Source organism: Arachis ipaensis, chromosome B01 (assembly GCF_000816755.2).
Source record: "Arachis ipaensis cultivar K30076 chromosome B01, Araip1.1, whole genome shotgun sequence".
Taxonomy (NCBI): domain Eukaryota; kingdom Viridiplantae; phylum Streptophyta; class Magnoliopsida; order Fabales; family Fabaceae; genus Arachis; species Arachis ipaensis.
In genome coordinates this window covers 37,764,700-37,784,871 of record NC_029785.2, presented here as the reverse complement: position 1 = coordinate 37,784,871, position 20,172 = coordinate 37,764,700, and the positions used below count along the sequence as shown (strand labels likewise).

General features: G+C 37.8%; 2 protein-coding genes across 3 annotated transcripts; both read left to right on the top strand.

Annotated features, from left to right (window-relative positions):
- On the top strand, positions 2,087 to 5,479 carry LOC107629025 (MORN repeat-containing protein 1). Of its 2 annotated transcripts, none has more exons than XM_021120221.1 (3): positions 2,087 to 2,907; positions 4,049 to 4,289; positions 4,693 to 5,479. In XM_021120221.1, exons 1-3 carry the CDS (start codon positions 2,102 to 2,104, stop codon positions 4,843 to 4,845), a joined length of 1,200 nt encoding a protein of 399 aa, XP_020975880.1. In that variant the 5' UTR covers positions 2,087 to 2,101; the 3' UTR covers positions 4,846 to 5,479. The 2 variants fall into 2 exon arrangements, with proteins under 2 accessions (XP_020975880.1, XP_016187192.2); XM_016331706.2 differs by having other exon boundaries at positions 4,049 to 4,307.
- On the top strand, positions 14,217 to 14,765 carry LOC107605671. The gene is made up of 2 exons (XM_016307631.1): positions 14,217 to 14,567; positions 14,637 to 14,765. The coding sequence occupies exons 1-2, from the start codon at positions 14,217 to 14,219 to the stop codon at positions 14,763 to 14,765; spliced, it is 480 nt and encodes a 159-aa protein (XP_016163117.1).

The window sequence follows — 20,172 nt, the reverse complement described above, 5'->3', positions numbered from 1 at the left end:
ATTCACATATATAAGACTCCACATTACATAAATCATATATCTGAATATTAGCTAAATGGTTTTTTGCTTCTTGATATTCTTTATTATAGACTTCTTGTCTATGATCTATAATATTTTTTCCAAAAAATTCTTTATATAGAATCATCATTATATGTAATATCTTATCATAAGCTGTTGTTTTTGTTGCTAATTCTTCTATTATTTGGTTTTCTATTGATGTCATATAATCTCTTATAGTTCCTTTAGTATGAAACCCTATGTAATTCTAAATATCTCTTCCAGATAATTCACTAAGTTTTGGATTAGTAAAGGCTTCTAATAAGAAGGAATTCAACCAATTTTCGAAAATTTCTTTTTCATTCTTTTTACAGTCTAAATCGAGCATTCTTTCTCCTTCCATTTCCTGGGTTTTAGGAACATATTTTGATGGTATTTTTGTATATTTTGAATCTTTATTTATAAACCCTTTTTTAAAAGCATAATTATCAAAACATGTTTCCCATTTAAATTGAGATTGACTATCATTAGATGTTCCAACTTCGTTTTTTACTTGTATTGGAATTGCTGGTTCTTCGTCATTTGAATAATCTAGGATGTATTCTTCATTTTCTATATTTTCAGAATTTACTAATTCTTCTTCTATTTGAAATCCTTGTTCCATAATATTATTTTTCTGAGCCGTTTTTAATTGTTTAAAAAGCATTGTAACTTCTTCTAATTTTTCTTCAATATTCATAATTTCAATGGTGGTTTTACTTTTAATTCTGCTATGTTGATTATATTTTGAAAATTTTCTTTTTTGGGATTCTCTTTCTGAAAGTATTTATTTAATATCTGTTTGATTTCGTTTATATTAGGTTCCTCTTTTTCCTTATTTCTTTGAAATTTTATGGATACTAAAATTTCTTTAAGCATATCTACTATAGAATTTAATTGTGGGTTAAAAGTATGATAAAGATGTGGGAAATCATTTCCATGGTAGCATTTTTTAGAAATTCCGTGTGAAATATAAGTTTTTTCAGGTTTTTGAAGTCCTTCAATAAAACTTATAATAAAATAAAGATTTTGAAAAAAATCATTTTGTATTGATTTTAGGAATTCAGTGTCATTACAATTAACATTAGTTAAAATCATTAGTTTTTGATCTATTAATTTTGATAGTTTAATAATTTCTTCTTTTAAATCTTCTAATTTATTTTTTTCCATTAGAAAACGCTTTTTCTTATAAAAAACTACGGTTTTAAGTGTTTTGTAATGAAAAGTGTGGTTTTAGAATGTATAGTTTAGATTTTGCTATGTAAGCGTCTTTAAAAAAAGTTGTTTTTGTAATGTTTATGTGAGTGGTGGCTATAGAAAATTTCATGGGCTCATCCACGAACTAAAGCCAACTAAACGCAACTTGTGGGCTGACCATTTATGTCTTTACAACAACACTTCACAGGCATTTATGTCATTTTCCTCCACGTCAGGACAAAAAAAAAACCAGCAACCTGTTCTGACATGGAACTTTGTTTTACCATCAAATTGCAAAACTGTGTCTTACCATCAAATTGCAAAACTTCATCAAATTGCACACTGCAGTTTTTAGAGCTGCAACGTCCAATCGCCGCAGAGTGAAAGAGAAAACAAAACAAAATCAGAATTGCAATTTGCAAAGCAAAAGAAACCGTTGAATACATAGTCACCTTTTTCAGCTTCAGGCACATAAAAGCAGTGGCATTACTATTCTTCTCTATTTTGCTTAATAATGCATAAACACCACCAAAAATCTGAGCTTCAATTCGAAGAAGAAGAAAGCTTGGCCCTTTCTACCTATTCCTCATCAACACTAATTTCACCACCGAACACCAAACTAGATCCACAGACTCAAACCACTTCCACCATTTTCACACCACCAAGCCAAACCCATCAGTTCGCAATCCAAATTTCGCCCTTTTCTTCTTCATGTACACACAATCCACCAACCCAACAACACCACGATGAACAAGAAAGCAACACAACCATAATTCCCTCACAACATGAACACCAATGCTTCTTCCCTAACATGCCATCATCATCATCATCACAATCCCCACTCTCTTCACCCCACAAGAGACCCATAATGAACACTGCCATTACCAACCATCCCTCTTCCTCATCGCCATCACCCTCGCCTTCACAACTCTCCCCTCCCCGCCATAACCGCATCCAAGATCTCCCATTTCAGACAACCTTTGGGGCAAAGTTTCAACCTTTGAAGCTTCTCACACATCCCCACTTCCGCTTCCTCATATTCCTCTCCATACCTTCCCTCTACTTCCTCCTCTCAAACCCTACTCACCGATCCTTCTTCCCTCTCGATCTCTTCTACATAATCATCTTCTCAGCATTGCTATTGCTCTCTCTCAACCTAGCACTCCCGCGACTACCCTCAATCCGCTTGTTCCTCGCTCGATCACTCCCCACAAAGCTGTCTTCATCATTTTCCACCTCAAACACTCACCAACCCGTTCTATGGTCCATTGGGTCCAACCCCAGGAACCAAAAGATCCCAAGTTCAGGTTTTTATGCTCAAATTTATAGCAATGGTGATGTGTATGAGGGTGAGTTCCACAAAGGGAAGTGTTCAGGAAGTGGGGTATATCACTACCATATGAGTGGAAGGTATGAGGGAGATTGGGTTGATGGAAGGTATGATGGCTATGGTGTTGAGACATGGGCAAGAGGGAGCAGGTATAGGGGAATGTATAGGCAAGGTTTGAGGCATGGTGTTGGAATCTATAGGTCCTACAGTGGGGATGCGTATGCTGGTGAGTGGTTCAATGGGCAGTGCCATGGCTTTGGAGTTCACACTTGCAATGATGGGAGCAAATATGTTGGGGAGTTCAAATGGGGTGTTAAACATGGGATTGGCCAGTACCATTTTAGGTCAGTTTTATTTTTCCAATTAAATTGTCTTTTCAAATAGTTTGTGTGAAAGGTAGTTGTGAACATGTTGCAATATATGATCGAATGCCTGTGTTGTATAGAAATTAAATCCTTGGTTATTTTTTGTGCATCAAGAGTCTAGAACTTTTCAGAATTATCATGTAATCAAATTCATCTTTTTATGACCTTTCAAGCATTGGGTATGAAAATCTAGGTACTAATTTCACAATAAATGATTAAATGTTTGGATAAAACTGTTTTTTACATTGTCTTACATTGCATAGAAACTAATTTTGTCACTAATACTTTAATTTTGATACATAAAAAATGTTCTTTTCTTTTTCTTTTTTTCCCTCTCATCTAATTGAGTACATTCTTTGGTCGTTTTCAAGCAATGAGTGTGAGGGCTGAGAGGTAGTTATTTTCCTGACGTGGTAATGTGTGCATGATTGGATGTATGTACATGTATGTGTGTGTCTTGTGTTGTGTATTTCTTGCACTTTTTTATTTTCTTTTTCTTCATTGTAATGGCATGATCCATAGTAAGAACCACTCCTAATCTCCTTGTTTAATGTTTCGTTTGCATTAAAGCAATTAGGGTGGTTAACTAACTGTTTTTTCATTTGGTCCTGAATTTGCCACTCAAAAACAGCTTGGAAGATGTGGAAATTGGATTTTATCTGTTTAGGTTCAATGCGTGTGTATATATATTTCGTTGTTCATTGTTCAGGGTATAGGGATTGTTCTTATTTGTAGTGTTTCCTGAACAACTGCTTTATACATCAACTTTCTCATGCATCTTGTTCAATCCAACTTTGGTATATTTTTAAGACAGGTTTAGGGTTTTTCTGTGAGTTCAAGCTAGAAATGTCCATGCAGCATTTCTTGTAGATGATTAGTACTTGACTACTTTCTAAGTGTTACACATCCTGATTCCATAATAGCCACTGATTCGGAGCCTAAGAGAGGGAAAATTCCCCCACTACCCTTTTATTATAGGAGAAGTACAAAAATGCAACTTTATTCAATGTGTTATATATTCAATTCAATGTGTTAGTAGAAGAACAATTGCAGTAGAAATGTTTAATTTACCCTTCACATGTGAAATATATATTTTCTTCACCAAGTCTATTTACTGCAGAAATGGAGACTTCTATGCCGGCGAATATTTTGCGGACATGATGCACGGTTTTGGAGTGTACCAATTTCAGAATGGTCATCGCTACGAAGGAGCGTGGCATGAAGGAAGAAGACAAGGGCTGGGAAGTTATACTTTCAGAAATGGGGAAACACAATGCGGTCACTGGCAGAATGGGATTCTTGACGATCTGAAAATGCAGAACAATCACACTGCTTCTCCATGTGCTGTGGACCAGGCCAAGGTTTTCAATGCAGTCAATGTAGAGTACCATAGTAGACCTTTTTCTCTTCACTTTTCTTGCATCTATATCTACATGTTAACCTAAATTGGATCTGAAACATAAAATGGTAGTTTTGAACAACCGAAAACAATTGGATGAGGAAGGAATTGTTCTGTTCTTTCTTTTGAAAAATAAAAAAACTCAACTTGAAAACACGGTATAATTATATAGTTTTACTATTTGATATTTTTGCTCATGTTTATTTCTGATTGTTTATTGTTATCAAGGGAATTAGGGAAATTGCAATTAACCCTCTTTTACTTCGGTTGAAGACTTTACGCAGTAAACTTTAAAAAAAATTTGCAACGTGGCTGTGCAGCACCTTGTTATAATTAACCCTTTTTACTTCTCTCATTGCAAGCAGGATGCACATTCTGCTGCTGAGAAAGCTCATAACTTGGCGAAGGTAGATGTTGGGGTGAATAAAGTGGTGGCTTCGGCTAATAAAGCAGCAAACGCGGCCAGAGTTGCTGCCATAAAGGCCGTACAAAATAGGATGCATCATAATAACAAGTAATACTTACCATCCTTTCCTCAACCATGTGGCAACCAGAAAATGATGATATCATCTCGGTGTCATATTCCATTGGAAGCTACATGAATATTTTCTTACATAACATATGAGAAAGAAAACAAAGGAAGCAGAATGAACTCAGAAAGAGGAGAATCATAATATTTAGGACTAATGATATCTCCTCTGAAAAATGTGATATTACAAGCTTGCTTTCACATTGCCTTTTATCAAGGTGCAGCTACGATGTGTGCCTCTTTGGAACCACTTTCTGTGACTCTGATTCAAATCAGTGCCACAGATTGTGGAGCAAATAGGTTCATCACTTTTCAGTGGCTGTGATGTATAGGAAGAAGAGTAAAGAATAATAATAGTGTGTTAGAGTTATTACAGTGCACTAGTCTTTCCATTTGGGCTGCACTGCAGTTTTATATAGTTGTTACGACCAAACAAGTGTTTGTGTTTGGTGAAGAGTCGTATAAAGTTACGAAGCTCAATTTCAATATCATTTATGCTTGTCTCAGACTAATGCAACCATATATAATGATGTATGATTTGTGATGCCAAAGTGCAGTGAATATAATTTTAGTACAGGAGTTCAGCTAACATAGAGGACATATATTCATTTAAGGATTTCTTTTTTTTTTTAAAAAAAAAAAAATTAATGTCATGCAATTTTAACTTAAAGCAATAATATTTTTTATTGTGTTTTTGCCATTGTGGGGCTTGTACAACAATGAAATTTAGTTTGTGAGAATCACAGTTTAAACTATTTTACACTTATTTTACACCGTTGTTTCATTATATTTGTTTGTTTAGATTCACATATTGATTGTTGAAATAGTTATTTTTGTTAATGTGACAATAAATAATTAGATGCATGTGTAATTTTTTTTTATAATTTCGATGTGTGAAAATTAAATTATTCATATAATGAGTAAAACTAAAAAGTAGAGGATGTGTATGTATGTACCCATGAAATCTTTCTCAGCTAAGATAAATCTCTCAAAACTCATCATCAATTTTGGTTGAATCACTCATAAAATAAAACTAATTCTCATTTGATTTTTGGAGTAACCATACAACATGCATGTACCCATTGGAGTTGCTCTTAGAATCGAATTGAGGACGGTAGTAGAATCGAATTTTTTATTTAAATAAATAAAATAAATATTTTAATTATTGAAATAAATAATTACAAAAATTATTATCGAAATCCGTTCTCCAGCCTTATCTCGTTTACAGTGTAAACGAGATAAGACTGGGGGACGCCTATATATACATTTAATTGACAGTGAGGTTTTGCGCCCCAATTTAAATCTTTCGACCACTTTCTCCTCTCTTTTATCCCTTTCTGACCATATTATCGAGTAATACGAAGATGGTGCGCGCAGATGGACGTGATCAGGACATCAACAGGCTGAATGCGACATGGCACTACGCTGGGGAAGACGACTTTGCGGTTAGTTCTATTATCTTAAGTTTTATGTAATCTCATACATGTATAGCGATGGTTAGAATACTTGCCAAGAACTCGAATACAATTTGTATGATTAGGAATATGTCACTGATAAACAATGGTTAGGGTACTTGCTAAGAACTAGAATACAATTTGTATCATTAGGGATAGGTCGCTCATAGAAAATAGTAATTCTAGGGAGGTGGTTATCATTTTTTGGTAATTAAGTTGTTAACTATATAATTATTAATTTAGAGTTTAAATGCAAGAATAGATGTTTTCCAATTGTTGAGTCTAGTTTATTGGTCACATGTGTCTTAATTTATTAATTTAGTTAGTAACTAGCTAAGTATGATAATTAGATTATTAAGTTAACTCAAAGTTTGATAGTTTAATTATTAATTACTTTATTGAATGTTTTAATTTCACGTAACGCAATGAAAAAATGTGTATTAGTTAAGACAGTTTATTATGTCTATCAACGTATACAAACTTATAATTTTTAATAATTGTGAAATATTTTTTTTGTTAGAGACCTCGCCTACTCCTACCCCGACGAGTGTCACACACGCTTCCTCCACTAGACACCATCGTCTCGTATCTGAGGGAGGTTAGATTCAGCGACACGGTGCCTCTCAGGGATTTCGTATTCGACAACTCCTTGATTACGACATTCATGGAGTGATGGCGTCCGAAGACCCACACATTCCATCTGCCGTGGGGTGAGGCCACCATCACCCTGCAGCACGTGGCGTATCACCTTGGGCTTCACGCACAAGGGGATCCAGTTGGGGAGTGCTTCTATGACTTTCTCAAGTGGTACGGCATCGAGACGTGGGAGTTGGTGGAGCGGCTGCTTAGTGCCAAGCCTCCGATAGTCCCACAGCAGGGGGCTTAGAGGAAGGAGTCTTCTCGTTGAAGCTTGTATGGCTGAGGGACCGTATCCGCCATATGCCACCGACCGACGATCCGGAGACACTCCAATAATATGTGAGGTGTTACATCTTGTTACTGATTGGTGGCTATCTGATGACAGACAAGTCGAACAACTTGGTCCATCTGCGTTGGCTGCCACTGCTACAGGACTTTAGGTGGTGCCGTGCATTGTCTTGGGGCTCGCGGTGCTTGCTTGAACATACTATTCATTGTGCCCTGCAGCACACCGAGGCACCACAGACATCGTCGGTTGTACTCCGTTGTTGATGTCCTGGATATACCAGAAATTTTTCCAGTGGTGTCCACCTGACCGAGGAATTTTCATGTATCCTGGGCTACGAGGTAACAATTGTTTGTGTTTCTTATCTTTTGAATTTGTAACTTGTTATGACATTGCGTAACATGAACTCGTGTTATTCTTGTAACTGGTGGTAGGTTTATAGGAATGTCGCAGTAGAGCAGAGACCAGCATGAGGCGAGGGTTCTGTGATGGCGTCTAGTAATAGACTATCTACACTCAGACGAGGTTAGCACTATGATTAAAACAACCAGTTTTTTAATTTCGTCCTGTATATAGACTTTGTTGTTTAAATATTATTGAATATTTACAGGCTATAAACAATAAATTTTGTTGATCTTCTAGTATTTTTTTAAACTTAAATGTAGTAGACTAAAATATTGATATGAAATAATAAAATAAACTAATAGTATGAACAAAAAATTGAACATATACCTCTAAAGGAATGACTGGAGCACCATAGATCCAAGGAAGGGATTTGTTTTTTTAATAGGTTTGATATTTAGTTATGAATAGATTTTTTTTAATGCTAAATTCTAGTAGTTGTTGTTCAAATATTTATTGTTTGTTGTTCAAATATATTATATAGTTTGTTGTTCGAATATTTATTTATTCTATAACGGTTGTTTCAGTTTGTCTGAACGTCGTATGATGACCCTGCTCTCCAAGCTCTGTGGCCCTCGTGGTTAGTCGAGGAGGCAAAGTGGGGGACATGGATGTCAGTCATCCCCCTCGTTTGCTTCAACCTCATCGAGTTTCACCAGTTTGATCGGGTGAAGCGCCAATTCAATAGAGAGTAGCGGTGTCTAGTACCCCATTCAACGTCGACAGGTTCATTACCACCACAGGCGGAGGCGAGGATGTGTGGTGGCCTGACAGACATGATGAGTAGTATGCTGGCTAGACGAGTCATTTTGAGGAGGGCCGTAGGATTTCCATTCAACACACGTTTAACTATAGGCCGACCCGGGAGTATTGGGATTGGTGGCGGGGCACTTGCCGAGTTAGGCACTTATTAGGCCAGGACGTACTCGATGATCCGAGGCTAGCCGATTTATCTGATGACGTCTAGCCTACTGCCAGCCATCCGAGGGACGTTCTGCACCTTCTCCGCGACATCCCGAATCAGCGTAGGTGTGTGTGGGAGGTCAGAGCGGACACCCGGCTGCCTACTAGGAGGGAGAGGGGTGCTAGAGAGCACAGACCAGGTGAGGGGGTTAGGAGGAGGGGGTCAGGCCTCGCCGAGCACGACTGGATGTAGAGTCGAATGAGGAGGTAGAGTACGACAGACAGGAGGACCATCGAGACATCTCCGCAGGGGGCGATGATTCACCCCCACCGCCACCTCCTCCGCCTCTTGGACCGCGTGATCCATCTGGTTCTGGAGGTAAGTAGCATCGGCCCGTCTGGGACACCTCACCCCCTGGATGGCATGATGCCCGCCCATCCAACAACAACTATCAACAGGAACAGATGGTTGAGAAGGTATTCTTCGAAGATGCATTACAGCTTCATACCGCTGACCCGGCGTCGATGCAATGCCTTGCCAACTAGTTCCGGACTGGCAAGGAGCAGGGGTTCGGGTAGCTTCATCAGCCATCTGCTCTAGCGCAGACGTCAGCTTAGATGCCACAGATATTGCTGGGTGCTTCTTTGGGATACCGGGCAGGGGTGAGACCGGGTGCACAGTATGCGACGCCACTGTCAGTGGACTACAGGATCTTGTTGACCTCATCCCGTCCTCAAGTGACACCCCCTTCAGCTCCACTACCTCAACCTCATCCTCATCTGCACCAGTATGCCCCATTCTTTACTCACGGGGCCACTATATCTCACATCTCCCACAACCTCTGCAGCAGCCACAGGATCATGCTGCGCAGCCCCGCCCTCATGCAGACCCTCCGATGTATGAGCATCTTTCTTATCTTTTCTTAGTAATTTGCATGTGGATTTACTATATTATTTTAAGATTTAGGTGTTTTAAGCCACCATGAATTCTACTTTGATTTGTTTTGTAATTTGATTTATTACAGGTACCATTCATGCAAGTTTGGAAAAGTTTAAAAAAGAGAAAAGACCAAGAATTGAAGACAAGTGCCAAAAGAATTCATGGATGCTGTCAACCCTTACTACTTCACACTCGATCATACCTTGAGCTACAGAGGTACAAATGATGTGGTTCTAGCAACACTAGAAAGCTAAGTTCCAGAGCTTTCCAACGATATACAATAGTTTATACTTATTCTTTGGATTTGGAGCAGAAGGTGGCGTCAAACGCCGTGACGTTTGGCGCTGTGATCAGCGCTATATACATCATAAGTCCTAAGTATGGCGCCTCACATACCAAGTTGGATGCCATCATCACAAGCCTCAAGCAAGGAAAATTCAAAGATCCCAAGTTAGACGCCACTTAAAGAATCTCAAGGTAAACTCCAAAGCCCTCACGCCAAACGCCAGGCATTCCATAGCACATCAAGTTAGGTGCCACTCACTTCAAGTTAGGCACCACCAATTGCACCCAGGGTGTGATCCTGATAAAGGAAAATCGTCAGTTAGGAATTTTCACAAAATAATCTCGTCGAAGTATAGATCCAAACCAATAAATAACCCTCAATCAAAGTTTAATTTGTTTGTTACTTATGCAAACCGATAAAAACTAAGAGTATTTAAACCTCAGGTCGTCGCTCAAGGAATTGTAGGGAAGTTTGCATATTATTGGTTATGAAAAAGTATTTTTGGGGTTTTTATAGTAAGAGATAAGAAAGTAAATAACAAGAAAGTAAAGCTACAACTAAGAAAGGTCTTAACAAGGATTGATAATTGAAATTCTTATCCTTATTATCATCCTCAATTGTAATGGTAAGTGGAAATTGCTCTCACTTAGTTAACCTCTAACAAATGAAGGAAAGTCAAGTGAATACAATTAACTTGAGTTCACAAGTCCTAGTCAACTCATAGTGAAAGACTAGATTTAGTGAAATTCAAGCCAACTAGCAACCTTCAATTACCAATCAATAAGAGATTTAGACAATTCAAGAGTCTCCAAATTACCCAATCACAAGCCAAGAGTATAAAAATCTACTCTAAAACCAAACCAAATATTTTATCAAACACTTGGAAGGTATAAAAGGAAAGTATGGTAAAATAACAAGAAATAGCAAAATCTAAAATACCAAATGCAAGAAAACAATAATAACAACTCAATTAAGCAATAAAGAAACATAAAACATAAAATTGCATTAATGAAAATTAAAATCAACAAGAGTTTATAAACATAAAAGTGACAAAATAGAGGAAATGACAAGTTAAACTAAGAGAGCAAAGATGTAGCAACAAGAAATTGTAAGGAAAACTAAATCAAAGCAAGAATTAAACCTAAACCTAAGAGAAATTTAACCTAATCTACCCTAATTCTAGAGAGAAGAGAGAGCTTCTCTCTCTAGAATATAACCTAAACCATGTTTCTAAACTACTCTTAATTGCTCCCCCTTGTTCCTTCTTGATTTTGGCTTCAAATACTTCAGAAATGAGTTGGATTTGGGCGGCCTGGATGAGGTCAGAAATCGCTCCCAGCGTGTTTCCTTTAATGAGGCACGTGACAAGTGTCACGCGTACGCGTGGGTCACGCATACGCATGGCCTGGCGAATTTCCTTCCTCACGCATACGCGTGAGACATGCGTACGCGTGGCCATGATTTTCACCAAATCCTCATTTCTTCATGAATTCTCCATTTGCATGCTTTTTCTTCACTTCTTCAATCCAATCCTTGCCTCCTATGCCTGAAATTACTAAGCAAACACATCAAGGCATTGAATGGAATTAAAAGGAACTAAAATGAGCAAATTAAGAGCCTAAAAAGCATGTTTTTACTCTTAAGCACAATTTAGGGAGAATTTACAAAACGATGCTATTTTAGTGAATAAATATGGGAAAAGTTGATAAAATCCACTAAATTCAATACAAGATAAACCATGAAATTGTTGTTTATCAGGTGCCACATGAATTTAATTTATATTTTAACTAGAAAAAATATCAATTATTTAAGTTTTTTTAATTTAATTTCTAAATCAATTAGAATCAGATATAAAAGAGAAGATATCTTAGTCCTGTAGGCACACTTCTCCTCTTCCGCACTTTACACTTTTCTCTGCTAGGATTTTTCCACACCATGAGCAACTAAACAAACCATTTTTAAGGTTATGATCCCTATTTAATTGAATGGATTAATAACTATTATTTTCTACTTCTGATTAATGCATTGATTTACATTCAAAAATCTGTTTCGTTCTTCATCCTACGGATTAGAGTGTATTTGAATATAACTCTTTTCTAACTTAAATTCTTGTTGAATCTTGAAAAGGTTATCTCACCTGAATAACAGCTTGAAACTAAATTCTCATAACTCTCTAATTATCTGAATTTAATGTGATATGTGACTTATAATCATATCATCTTTGGATCTTTATGGTTTTGTGTGGTTATAAACTAGGTTTTGAACTTAAACCATGTAATTAGATTAAGTGACCAAGGAACTGGCGGTTAATTAAGTTAGAGGAGGATTAAATCACCAAGGAATTGGAATCTAATCACTTAAAGTTGCTATGAATTAAATCCTTGTCTAATCAAAGTAGTTAATAAGAATTGTTAATCTAGAAAAGTAAATATCTCCAAAACCTTAACTGTTTTCTCATATAATTCTTACAACCAATCTACTGTTTGCTTTTTTAATTTCTCTGATTAATGTTTAATGTAAATTGAATCCAAAATAATGCTTTGTGCTTGTCTGACTAAGTTATCATTCAATTATTGTTGTTTGGTCCATCAATTCTCGTGGGATCAATCCTCACTCACCTGAGGTATTACTTGATACGACCTAGTGCACTTGCTGATTAGTTTGTGATTTTCTAAATCTGCACCAAGTTTTTGGTGTCGTTATCGGAGATTGATTGTGATTGACAACTACCCATTATTTGATTACTTAGATTAGACGTCCTTTGCTTTAATTTTGTTTAATTTTTTTTACCCTTTATTTTTTGAAAACTTACTTGGTATTTTTCTTTTGTTTTATTAAATTATTTTCCTATTTTTTCTATAATTTTTGAAACTAATTTTTGTATTTTTCTCTTTGTTTTATTCATTTTATTGTCTTATTTTCCCTTTCTTATTTTTCAAAATTTTAGTTTAATTTTTCCTTTAATTTTCAAAAATTTGTCCTCTTTATTTTAGTCTATTTTATTCTATTTCTTTTACTCAGGTTACCTCACTGGAAATCCTATTCACTCTGACGTAGAGATTCCTATTTTTTTTGTTTTCTGTTTGTTTATGAGTAGGAACATAGATAAGGAACCTCTTCTTGAATTTCATCTTGAAATTGAAAGGACTTTAAGAAGATGCCTACAATAGGTTAGGGCTTATAGAGATGCTAAGAATCTCAAAGATAATTTTGAGAAAGAAGTTGAAGAAATCACTATGGATGCAAACAACAACAATATGTTGTTATTCCTAATATTCCTAATGCTCTTGAGCAACCTAGGAGAACACTTGGTTTTTACAATGCTCTTAATCCCACCTTTTATGGCAGTAGCATTGTTGTGGCACCTGTAAATACTAATAATTTTGAGTTGAAGCCTCAGCTCATTACTCTGGTGCAACAAAAATGTTAGTTTCATGGACTCCCGTAGGAAGACCCCAACTTATTCAACTCTAATTTCTTGCAAATCTGTGATACGGTGAAGACCAATGGAGTCCATCCTGATGTCTATAGGTTGTTACTCTTTTCGTTTGCTGTACGGGTCAAAATCAAGCAGTGGCTTGAGACACAACCCAAGGAGAGATTGGATACATGGGACAAGTTGGTCAATAGATTTCTGACCAAATTATTTTTACCTCAGAAACTGACTAAGCTTAGGATTGATGTTCAGACTTTCAGGCAGAGAGAGGGTGAATCTCTCTATGAAGCTTGGGAGAGATATAAGCTGATGCTTAGAAAATGTTCTCCTGACATGTTTTCAGACTGGATCCAATTACAGGTCTTTTATGATGGAGTTACTGAGGCCACAAAATGTCTTTGGATAATTTTGCAGGCGGATCTCTTCACATGAAAAAGACCCCTAAGGAGGCTTTAGATTTGATTGAGATGGTTGCTAACAACCAATATCTGTATTCTTCTGAGAGGATCTCTGTGAGGAAAGGAGTCATGGAATTGGATGTTTTGGACACAATTCTTGCTCAGAACAAGGCTATGTCTCGACAGATAAATGCCATTACTCAACAATTGGGTGGACTACAAGTTTCAGCTATTAATACCCAAGATACTTCCTATAACATGAGTGGCGGCTTTCTTTAAGATGAGACTTATGATTATGGTAAATTTCTCCTGAACAGGTCAATTACATGCGCAATTCCTCTAGACCCCCAATAATGATCCTTTCTCTAAGACTTATAATCTGGGGTGGAGGAATCACCCAAATTTTGGATGGAAAAATCAACCACAGAGGCACCAGAGCTTCAATAACAATCAGGGCAACCAGAATAAATTCAATTAAAGTAATTTCAACAACAACAATGCACCTTCTCATTCTCAGAAATCTTCTAACTTGAAATCTATAGTTGCAGAGCTCTCCAAGAGTACTCTTAGTTTCATGTAGAAAACCAGAGCTGCAATTAGGAACTTGGAGGTTTAGATGGATCAACTAGCCACAAAAGTTGCTGAGATTGATCAAAGGTCTACAAATATCTTTTCTAGTGATACAATTCCAAATCCAAGAGAGGAGTGCAAGGTTATCACCTTGGTAAGTGGACTAGTGGCAGGTAAGGAAGCACAAGTTACTGAGGAACTAGTTGAAAAAGAAGCTCTAGAGAAGGCACAAGCCAAGGAGAAGCACACCCCTGAGAAGCACCCTGATAATCCTTTTCCAGTTAATCTTGAGCAATATCCAGTGAAGTCTTCAGCACCTGAATACAATCCAAAGATGCCATATCGTCAGAGGCTTCAAAAGAAGACCAAAGACAAGAAATTTTCAAAGTTCTTGGAAGTCTTCAGAAAGTTACAAATCAATATTTCTTTTGCTGAGATTTTGGAACAAATGCCTCTCTATGTTAAGTTCATGAAGGAGTTGCTATCCAAGAAGAGAACTTTAAAGAGAGATGAGACAGTGGTTATGACCAAGGAATGTAGTGCCATCATTCAGAGCAAATTGCCAAGAAAGATGTTGGATCCGGAAAGCTTTTAAATACCATGTACCATTGGAAGCATGGTGCACGAATTGTGAATCACACTTTTCACAACTCGTACCACTAACCAGCAAGTGCATTGGGTCGTCCAAGTAATACCTTATGTGAGTAAGGGTCGAATCCCACGGAGATTGTTGGTTTGAAGCAATCTATGGTTATCTTGCAATTCTTAGTCAGGAAGTCAATTATATTTATCAGTTGAATTGCGAATAAACAAGAGAGCATGGATTAACGGTTACTTGTTATGCAGCAATGGAGAATATGTTGGAGTTTTGGAGATGCTTTGTCTTCTGAATCTCTGCTTTCCTCTGTCTTCTGATTCACGCACGCACGTCCTTCTATGGCAAGCTGTGTGTTGGTGGATCACCGTTGTCAATGGCTACCATCCATCCTTCCAGTGAAAAGGGTCCAGGTGCGCTGTCACCACACGACTAATCATCTGCAGGTTCTCAGTCGTACCGGAATAGGATTTGCTATCCTTTTGCGTCTGTCACTACGCCCAGCACTCGCGAGTTTGAAGTTCGTCACAGTCATCCAATCCCAGAATCCTACTCGGAATACCACAGACAAGGTTTAGACTTTCCGGATTCTCATGAATGCCGCCATCAATCTAGCTTATACCACGGAGATTCTGATTAGGGAATCTAAGAGATATTCATTCAATCTGATGTAGAACAGAGGTGATTGTCAGACACACGTTCATGGATTGAGGAAGATGATGAGTGTCACTGATCATCACCTTCTCCATAGTTAGGCGCGAATGGATATCTTAGATAGGAACACGCATGTTTGAATGGAAAACAGAATTACTTGCATTAATTCATCAAGACACAGCAGAGCTCCTCACCCCCAACAATGGAGTTTAGAGACTCATGCCATCAAAGAGTACAAAATTCAGATCTAGAATGTCATGAGATACAAAATAAATCTCTAAAAGTTGTTTAAATACTAAACTAGTAACCTAGGTTTACAGAAAATGAGTAGACTATGACAGATAGTGCAGAAATCCACTTCTGGGGCCCACTTGGTGTGTGCTGGGGCTGAGACTAAAGCTTCTCACGTGCCTGGGCTATTTTGGGCGTTCAACGCGAGGTTGTAACCTGTTTCTGGCGTTGAACTCCACTTTGTAACTTGTTTCTAGCGCTAGACGCCAGAGTCTCAAGTTTTCACTTGACACCTTCACGCCACAAGCACATGGCTAGGGACAGCCTGGTTTAGCCGCTTAGGCCAGGATTTTGTTCCTTTAGGCCCTCCTATCCACTGATGCTCAAAGCCTTGGGATCCTTTTCATTTACCCTTGCCTTTTGGTTTTAAGAGCTTTTGGCTTTTTCTGCTTGCTTTTCTTTTTCTTTCTATATATATATATATTTTTTTTTTTGCCTTTTTTTTGTTTTTTTTTCTGCAAGCTCTGTTCTTTGCTGCTTTTTCTTGCTTCAGGAATCATTTTTATGATTTTTCAGATTATCAATAACATGTCTCATGTTCATCATTCTTTCAAGAGCCAACATATTTAACAGTCTTAAACAAAAAATTCAAAAGATATATGCACTGTTCAAGCATTCATTCAGAAGACAGAAAGCATTGCCACCACATGTTACTAATTAGAATTTTTCTTATTAAAACTCGAATTTTATTGCCTCTTATTCAAAAGATCTGCTATTTTATTCATGTTTGCTGATGATGAGAAAAATAGACTATAACTTAATTGGAGATAAAATCAAAATAGACACTAATTACTACTATATGACTCCTAAGGTAAACTCCTATAACGACAAATATCACAGAGTTAAAGCAGAAATTGGAATTTAACAACCTTTGTTCTGGGAAGTGGATGTTCCTCGGATTTGTGGGGTGCTTGGTCCTTCAAGAGATAACTTCTGGCGCTTTAATTCCCTCAAGTCATGCCCTTGCTCTTCCTGTTCTTTAATCAAATAGCAAAGAATTTGACTTTGTTCCTTCTGTTCCTTTATTATTTGTTCCATAGCTTCTTGCATCTTGGTAACTGATGTTTCAAGATACTCCCAATATTCAGATTGAGGGATTTTTGGGAGAAATTCCTGTGTTTTCTTCTTGATGAGGTCATCCTGTGCTTGTTGTTTTTCCATTGATGCTTTGGTGATTGGTTTCTCAATTGAGATATACTCAGTTATTCCCATCCTTACTCCAGCGTCCTTGCAGAGCAGAGAAATCAAGCTTGGGTAAGCCAACCTAGCCTCTTTAGAATTTTTGTTAGCAATTTTGTAGAATTCCATTGAAATCAGTTGATGAACTTCCACTTCTTTTCCCATCATGATGCAATGGATCATCACTGCTCTTTTAACAGTGACTTCAGAATGGTTGCTAGTGGGCAGCATGGAATGCCCAGTGAAGTCCAGCCAGCCTCTGGCCACTGGTTTGAGATCTTCTCTTTTGAGTTGATTAGGAACACCCTTCGTGCTGGTGGTCCACCTGGCTCCAGGGATGCATATGTCTTCTAGAATCTTATCCAGGAAAAAATGAAGTTACCTCCTCCCCACCATCCTGGCGTTTGAACGCCCAAACGCTGCATGTTTTGGGCGTTCAACGCCCAAATGCTGCCTCTCCTGGGCGTTCAACGCCCAACTGCTGCTTCTTTCTGGCGTTGAACGCCAGGAAGTCCTTTGGTATTGGGCGTTTTTCTGAACGCCCAGAATGCTGTAAATCTGGCGTTAAACACCCAGAAAGAGCTTCTTTCTGGCATTTAACGCCCAGATGGCTATCCTCACTGGCGTTCAACGCCCAGTGGATGCTTCTGTTGGGCGTTGAACGCCCAAAACAGACTTTTACTGGTGTTTTCTTGCCAATGAGCTCTTTTTCTCTGTTTTATGTGCAGAATCCTTCTGTAACCCTGTGAACTTATGCAATTGATTCTTTACCTTGTTATCAATGAACTTTATATAAACAAATAAAAATAAAAATAGGGCAAAATGCTTAGAGGATTGATGCCCCATGGCTGGGTTGCCTCCCAGTAAGTGCTTCTTTATTGTCTTTAGCTGGACCTTGCTGGGCTTTTAGTCTAGCTTCAGCCTTGAGCACTCTTGCTCAACATTGCCTTCAAGATAGTGCTTGATTCTCTGTCCATTGACAATGAACTTCTTATCAGAATCAATATCTTGAAGCTCCACATAACCATATGGTGATACACTTGTAATCACATATGGTCCCCTTTTTAGTATCATTGGTGGGTGTGGCAATGGCCTCAACCCATTTTGATACATAGTCAACTGCCACCAGAATATAAGTGTTTGAGAATGATGGTGGGAAAGGTCCCATGAAGTCAATTCCCCATACGTCAAACAACTCAATCTCCAAGATTCCTTGTTCAGGCATGGCGTAACCATGAGGCAGATTACCAGCTCTTTGGCAACTGTCATAGTTACGTACAAACTCTCGGGAATCTTTATAGAGTGTGGGCCAATAGAAGCCACATTGGAAGACCTTGGTGGCTGTTCGCTCACCTCCGAAATGGCCTCCATATTGAGATCCATGGCAATGCCATAGAATCCTTTGTGCTTCTTCTCTAGGAACACACCTACGGATTATTCTGTCTGAACATCTTTTAAAGAGATAGGGTTCATCCCACAAGTAGTACTTTGCATCAGTGATTAATTTTTTCTTTTGTTGCCTGTTGTACTCTTTGGGTATGAACCTTGCAGCTTTATAGTTTGCAATATCGGCAAACCATGGTGTTTCCTGAATGGCAAATAAATGCTCATCCGGAAAAGTCTCAGAGATCTCAAGAAAGGGGAGGGACGTCCCTTCTACTGGCTCTATCCGGGACAGATGATCAGCCACTTGGTTCTCTGTCCCTTTTCTGTCTCTTATTTCTATATCGAACTCTTGCAGAAGCAACACCCATCTTGATAGTGGACTTTCAGTTGATAATCCCGGGTTAGTTAACCCAAGTTACCAAGTGTTGATGCACTCCAAAGAACTTAATAATCCAAGCAGATCCTAGTACAAAGACACCACAGGCATATATTCTAAGGTTCGAGCTATTGGTGTCTGGCTTTGTTTTTTTTTTTTTCCTTTTTTGTTTTTCTTTTCACCCAAGGACTTTTATTTTGTTGAGATCCATAGACAGTGAGCTACTTTCTTCTTAAAAAGAGAACAGTCTATTCCTTTTATTCACTAATAGTGAGTTGCCACACAATCACACATACATGCCACCACTTACTATTATTTGACTTCTAGCTAGCAGTGAACCATCTTACTTCATGTTTCAAACATTTTTTTATTGAATTAAAAAGATGCAGGGGACAAAGCATGCATTAGTTAAGTGAAAGTAAACACACAAGTACACTTAGACTAGCATTCTTATTGACAATAATATTCAAGATTCATAACTACTGAACTAACAGTTACTGCTAAGATGGGCATATTCAAACTTCAAATTTAGAAAAATTGCATGCTGATGGAGTTAAGTGACAATACAACCTTTTGGTGGCTTCTTCTTCTTACTCTCGACTGATGGTGTGAAGCCCTCCCGAGAAAGTGTTTGAATCCCTGCAGAATTAAAGGGAAGTTGCTTGTTTCTCAAGCCCTTAGATAACTAGTTAGTGTGCAGGACCTTCTTGTGGGCTTTTGAACTTACTTTGGTGTGTGAACACCAAACTTAGTCCCTTGCCACTACCTTTGATGCATCGAGTTGATCATATGTGAATTCCTAGTGTCTTAGCTAAAAATAATAAAACTACAAAGTAGAAGCAAACAATGATTAAATGATTCATCTGATTGCTTGGAACTAGCAACCCTTTATGCAGAAGGTGAGAATGTGTTTTTAAATTAGATTTTTGGTGGAACACCAAACTTAAAATCCTTCATTCTCCTTTAAATTGTTTTGGTGTGTGACACCAAACTTAGCTCATTGCACTGCAGGTGAATCCACTTAATCTTTTTATTGAACTAGCATTGAAAGAAAAGGACTACCTCAGGTTGGGTTGCCTCCCAACAAGCGCTCTTTTAATGTCACTAGCTTGACATTGATCCTCTTAGCGTGGTTGATGGTTAAAATGTCGCAGCTTATCCCCCCTCACTGTGAGCCTTCTTTGTGTGCCTTGGTGCTCAATTTCAACGTGCTCAAGAGAGAGTACTTGGTTAACAATGTAGTGATCTTTTGCTCCCAGCTGTTGATATACTAATTGCACCTTGTCACCTTCGGAGAATCCTTTAGTTGGGGTTCTTTTATTCCTCCACCCTTTGTTAGCCTTCTTCTTATTTTTCTTTCTTTTTCTTGTTAACCTTTCTTCCTTGACAGTAGCTTTAGTTGTGGCACTTTTTTTCTTGTTTATCTTCCAAGTTTCTTTTTGAGTACCTTATTTTCCTTGCATATGTTCATTCTTCTGCTTTACTAAATTGTTGATTGCTTGCCTTGGGAAACAGTCATTG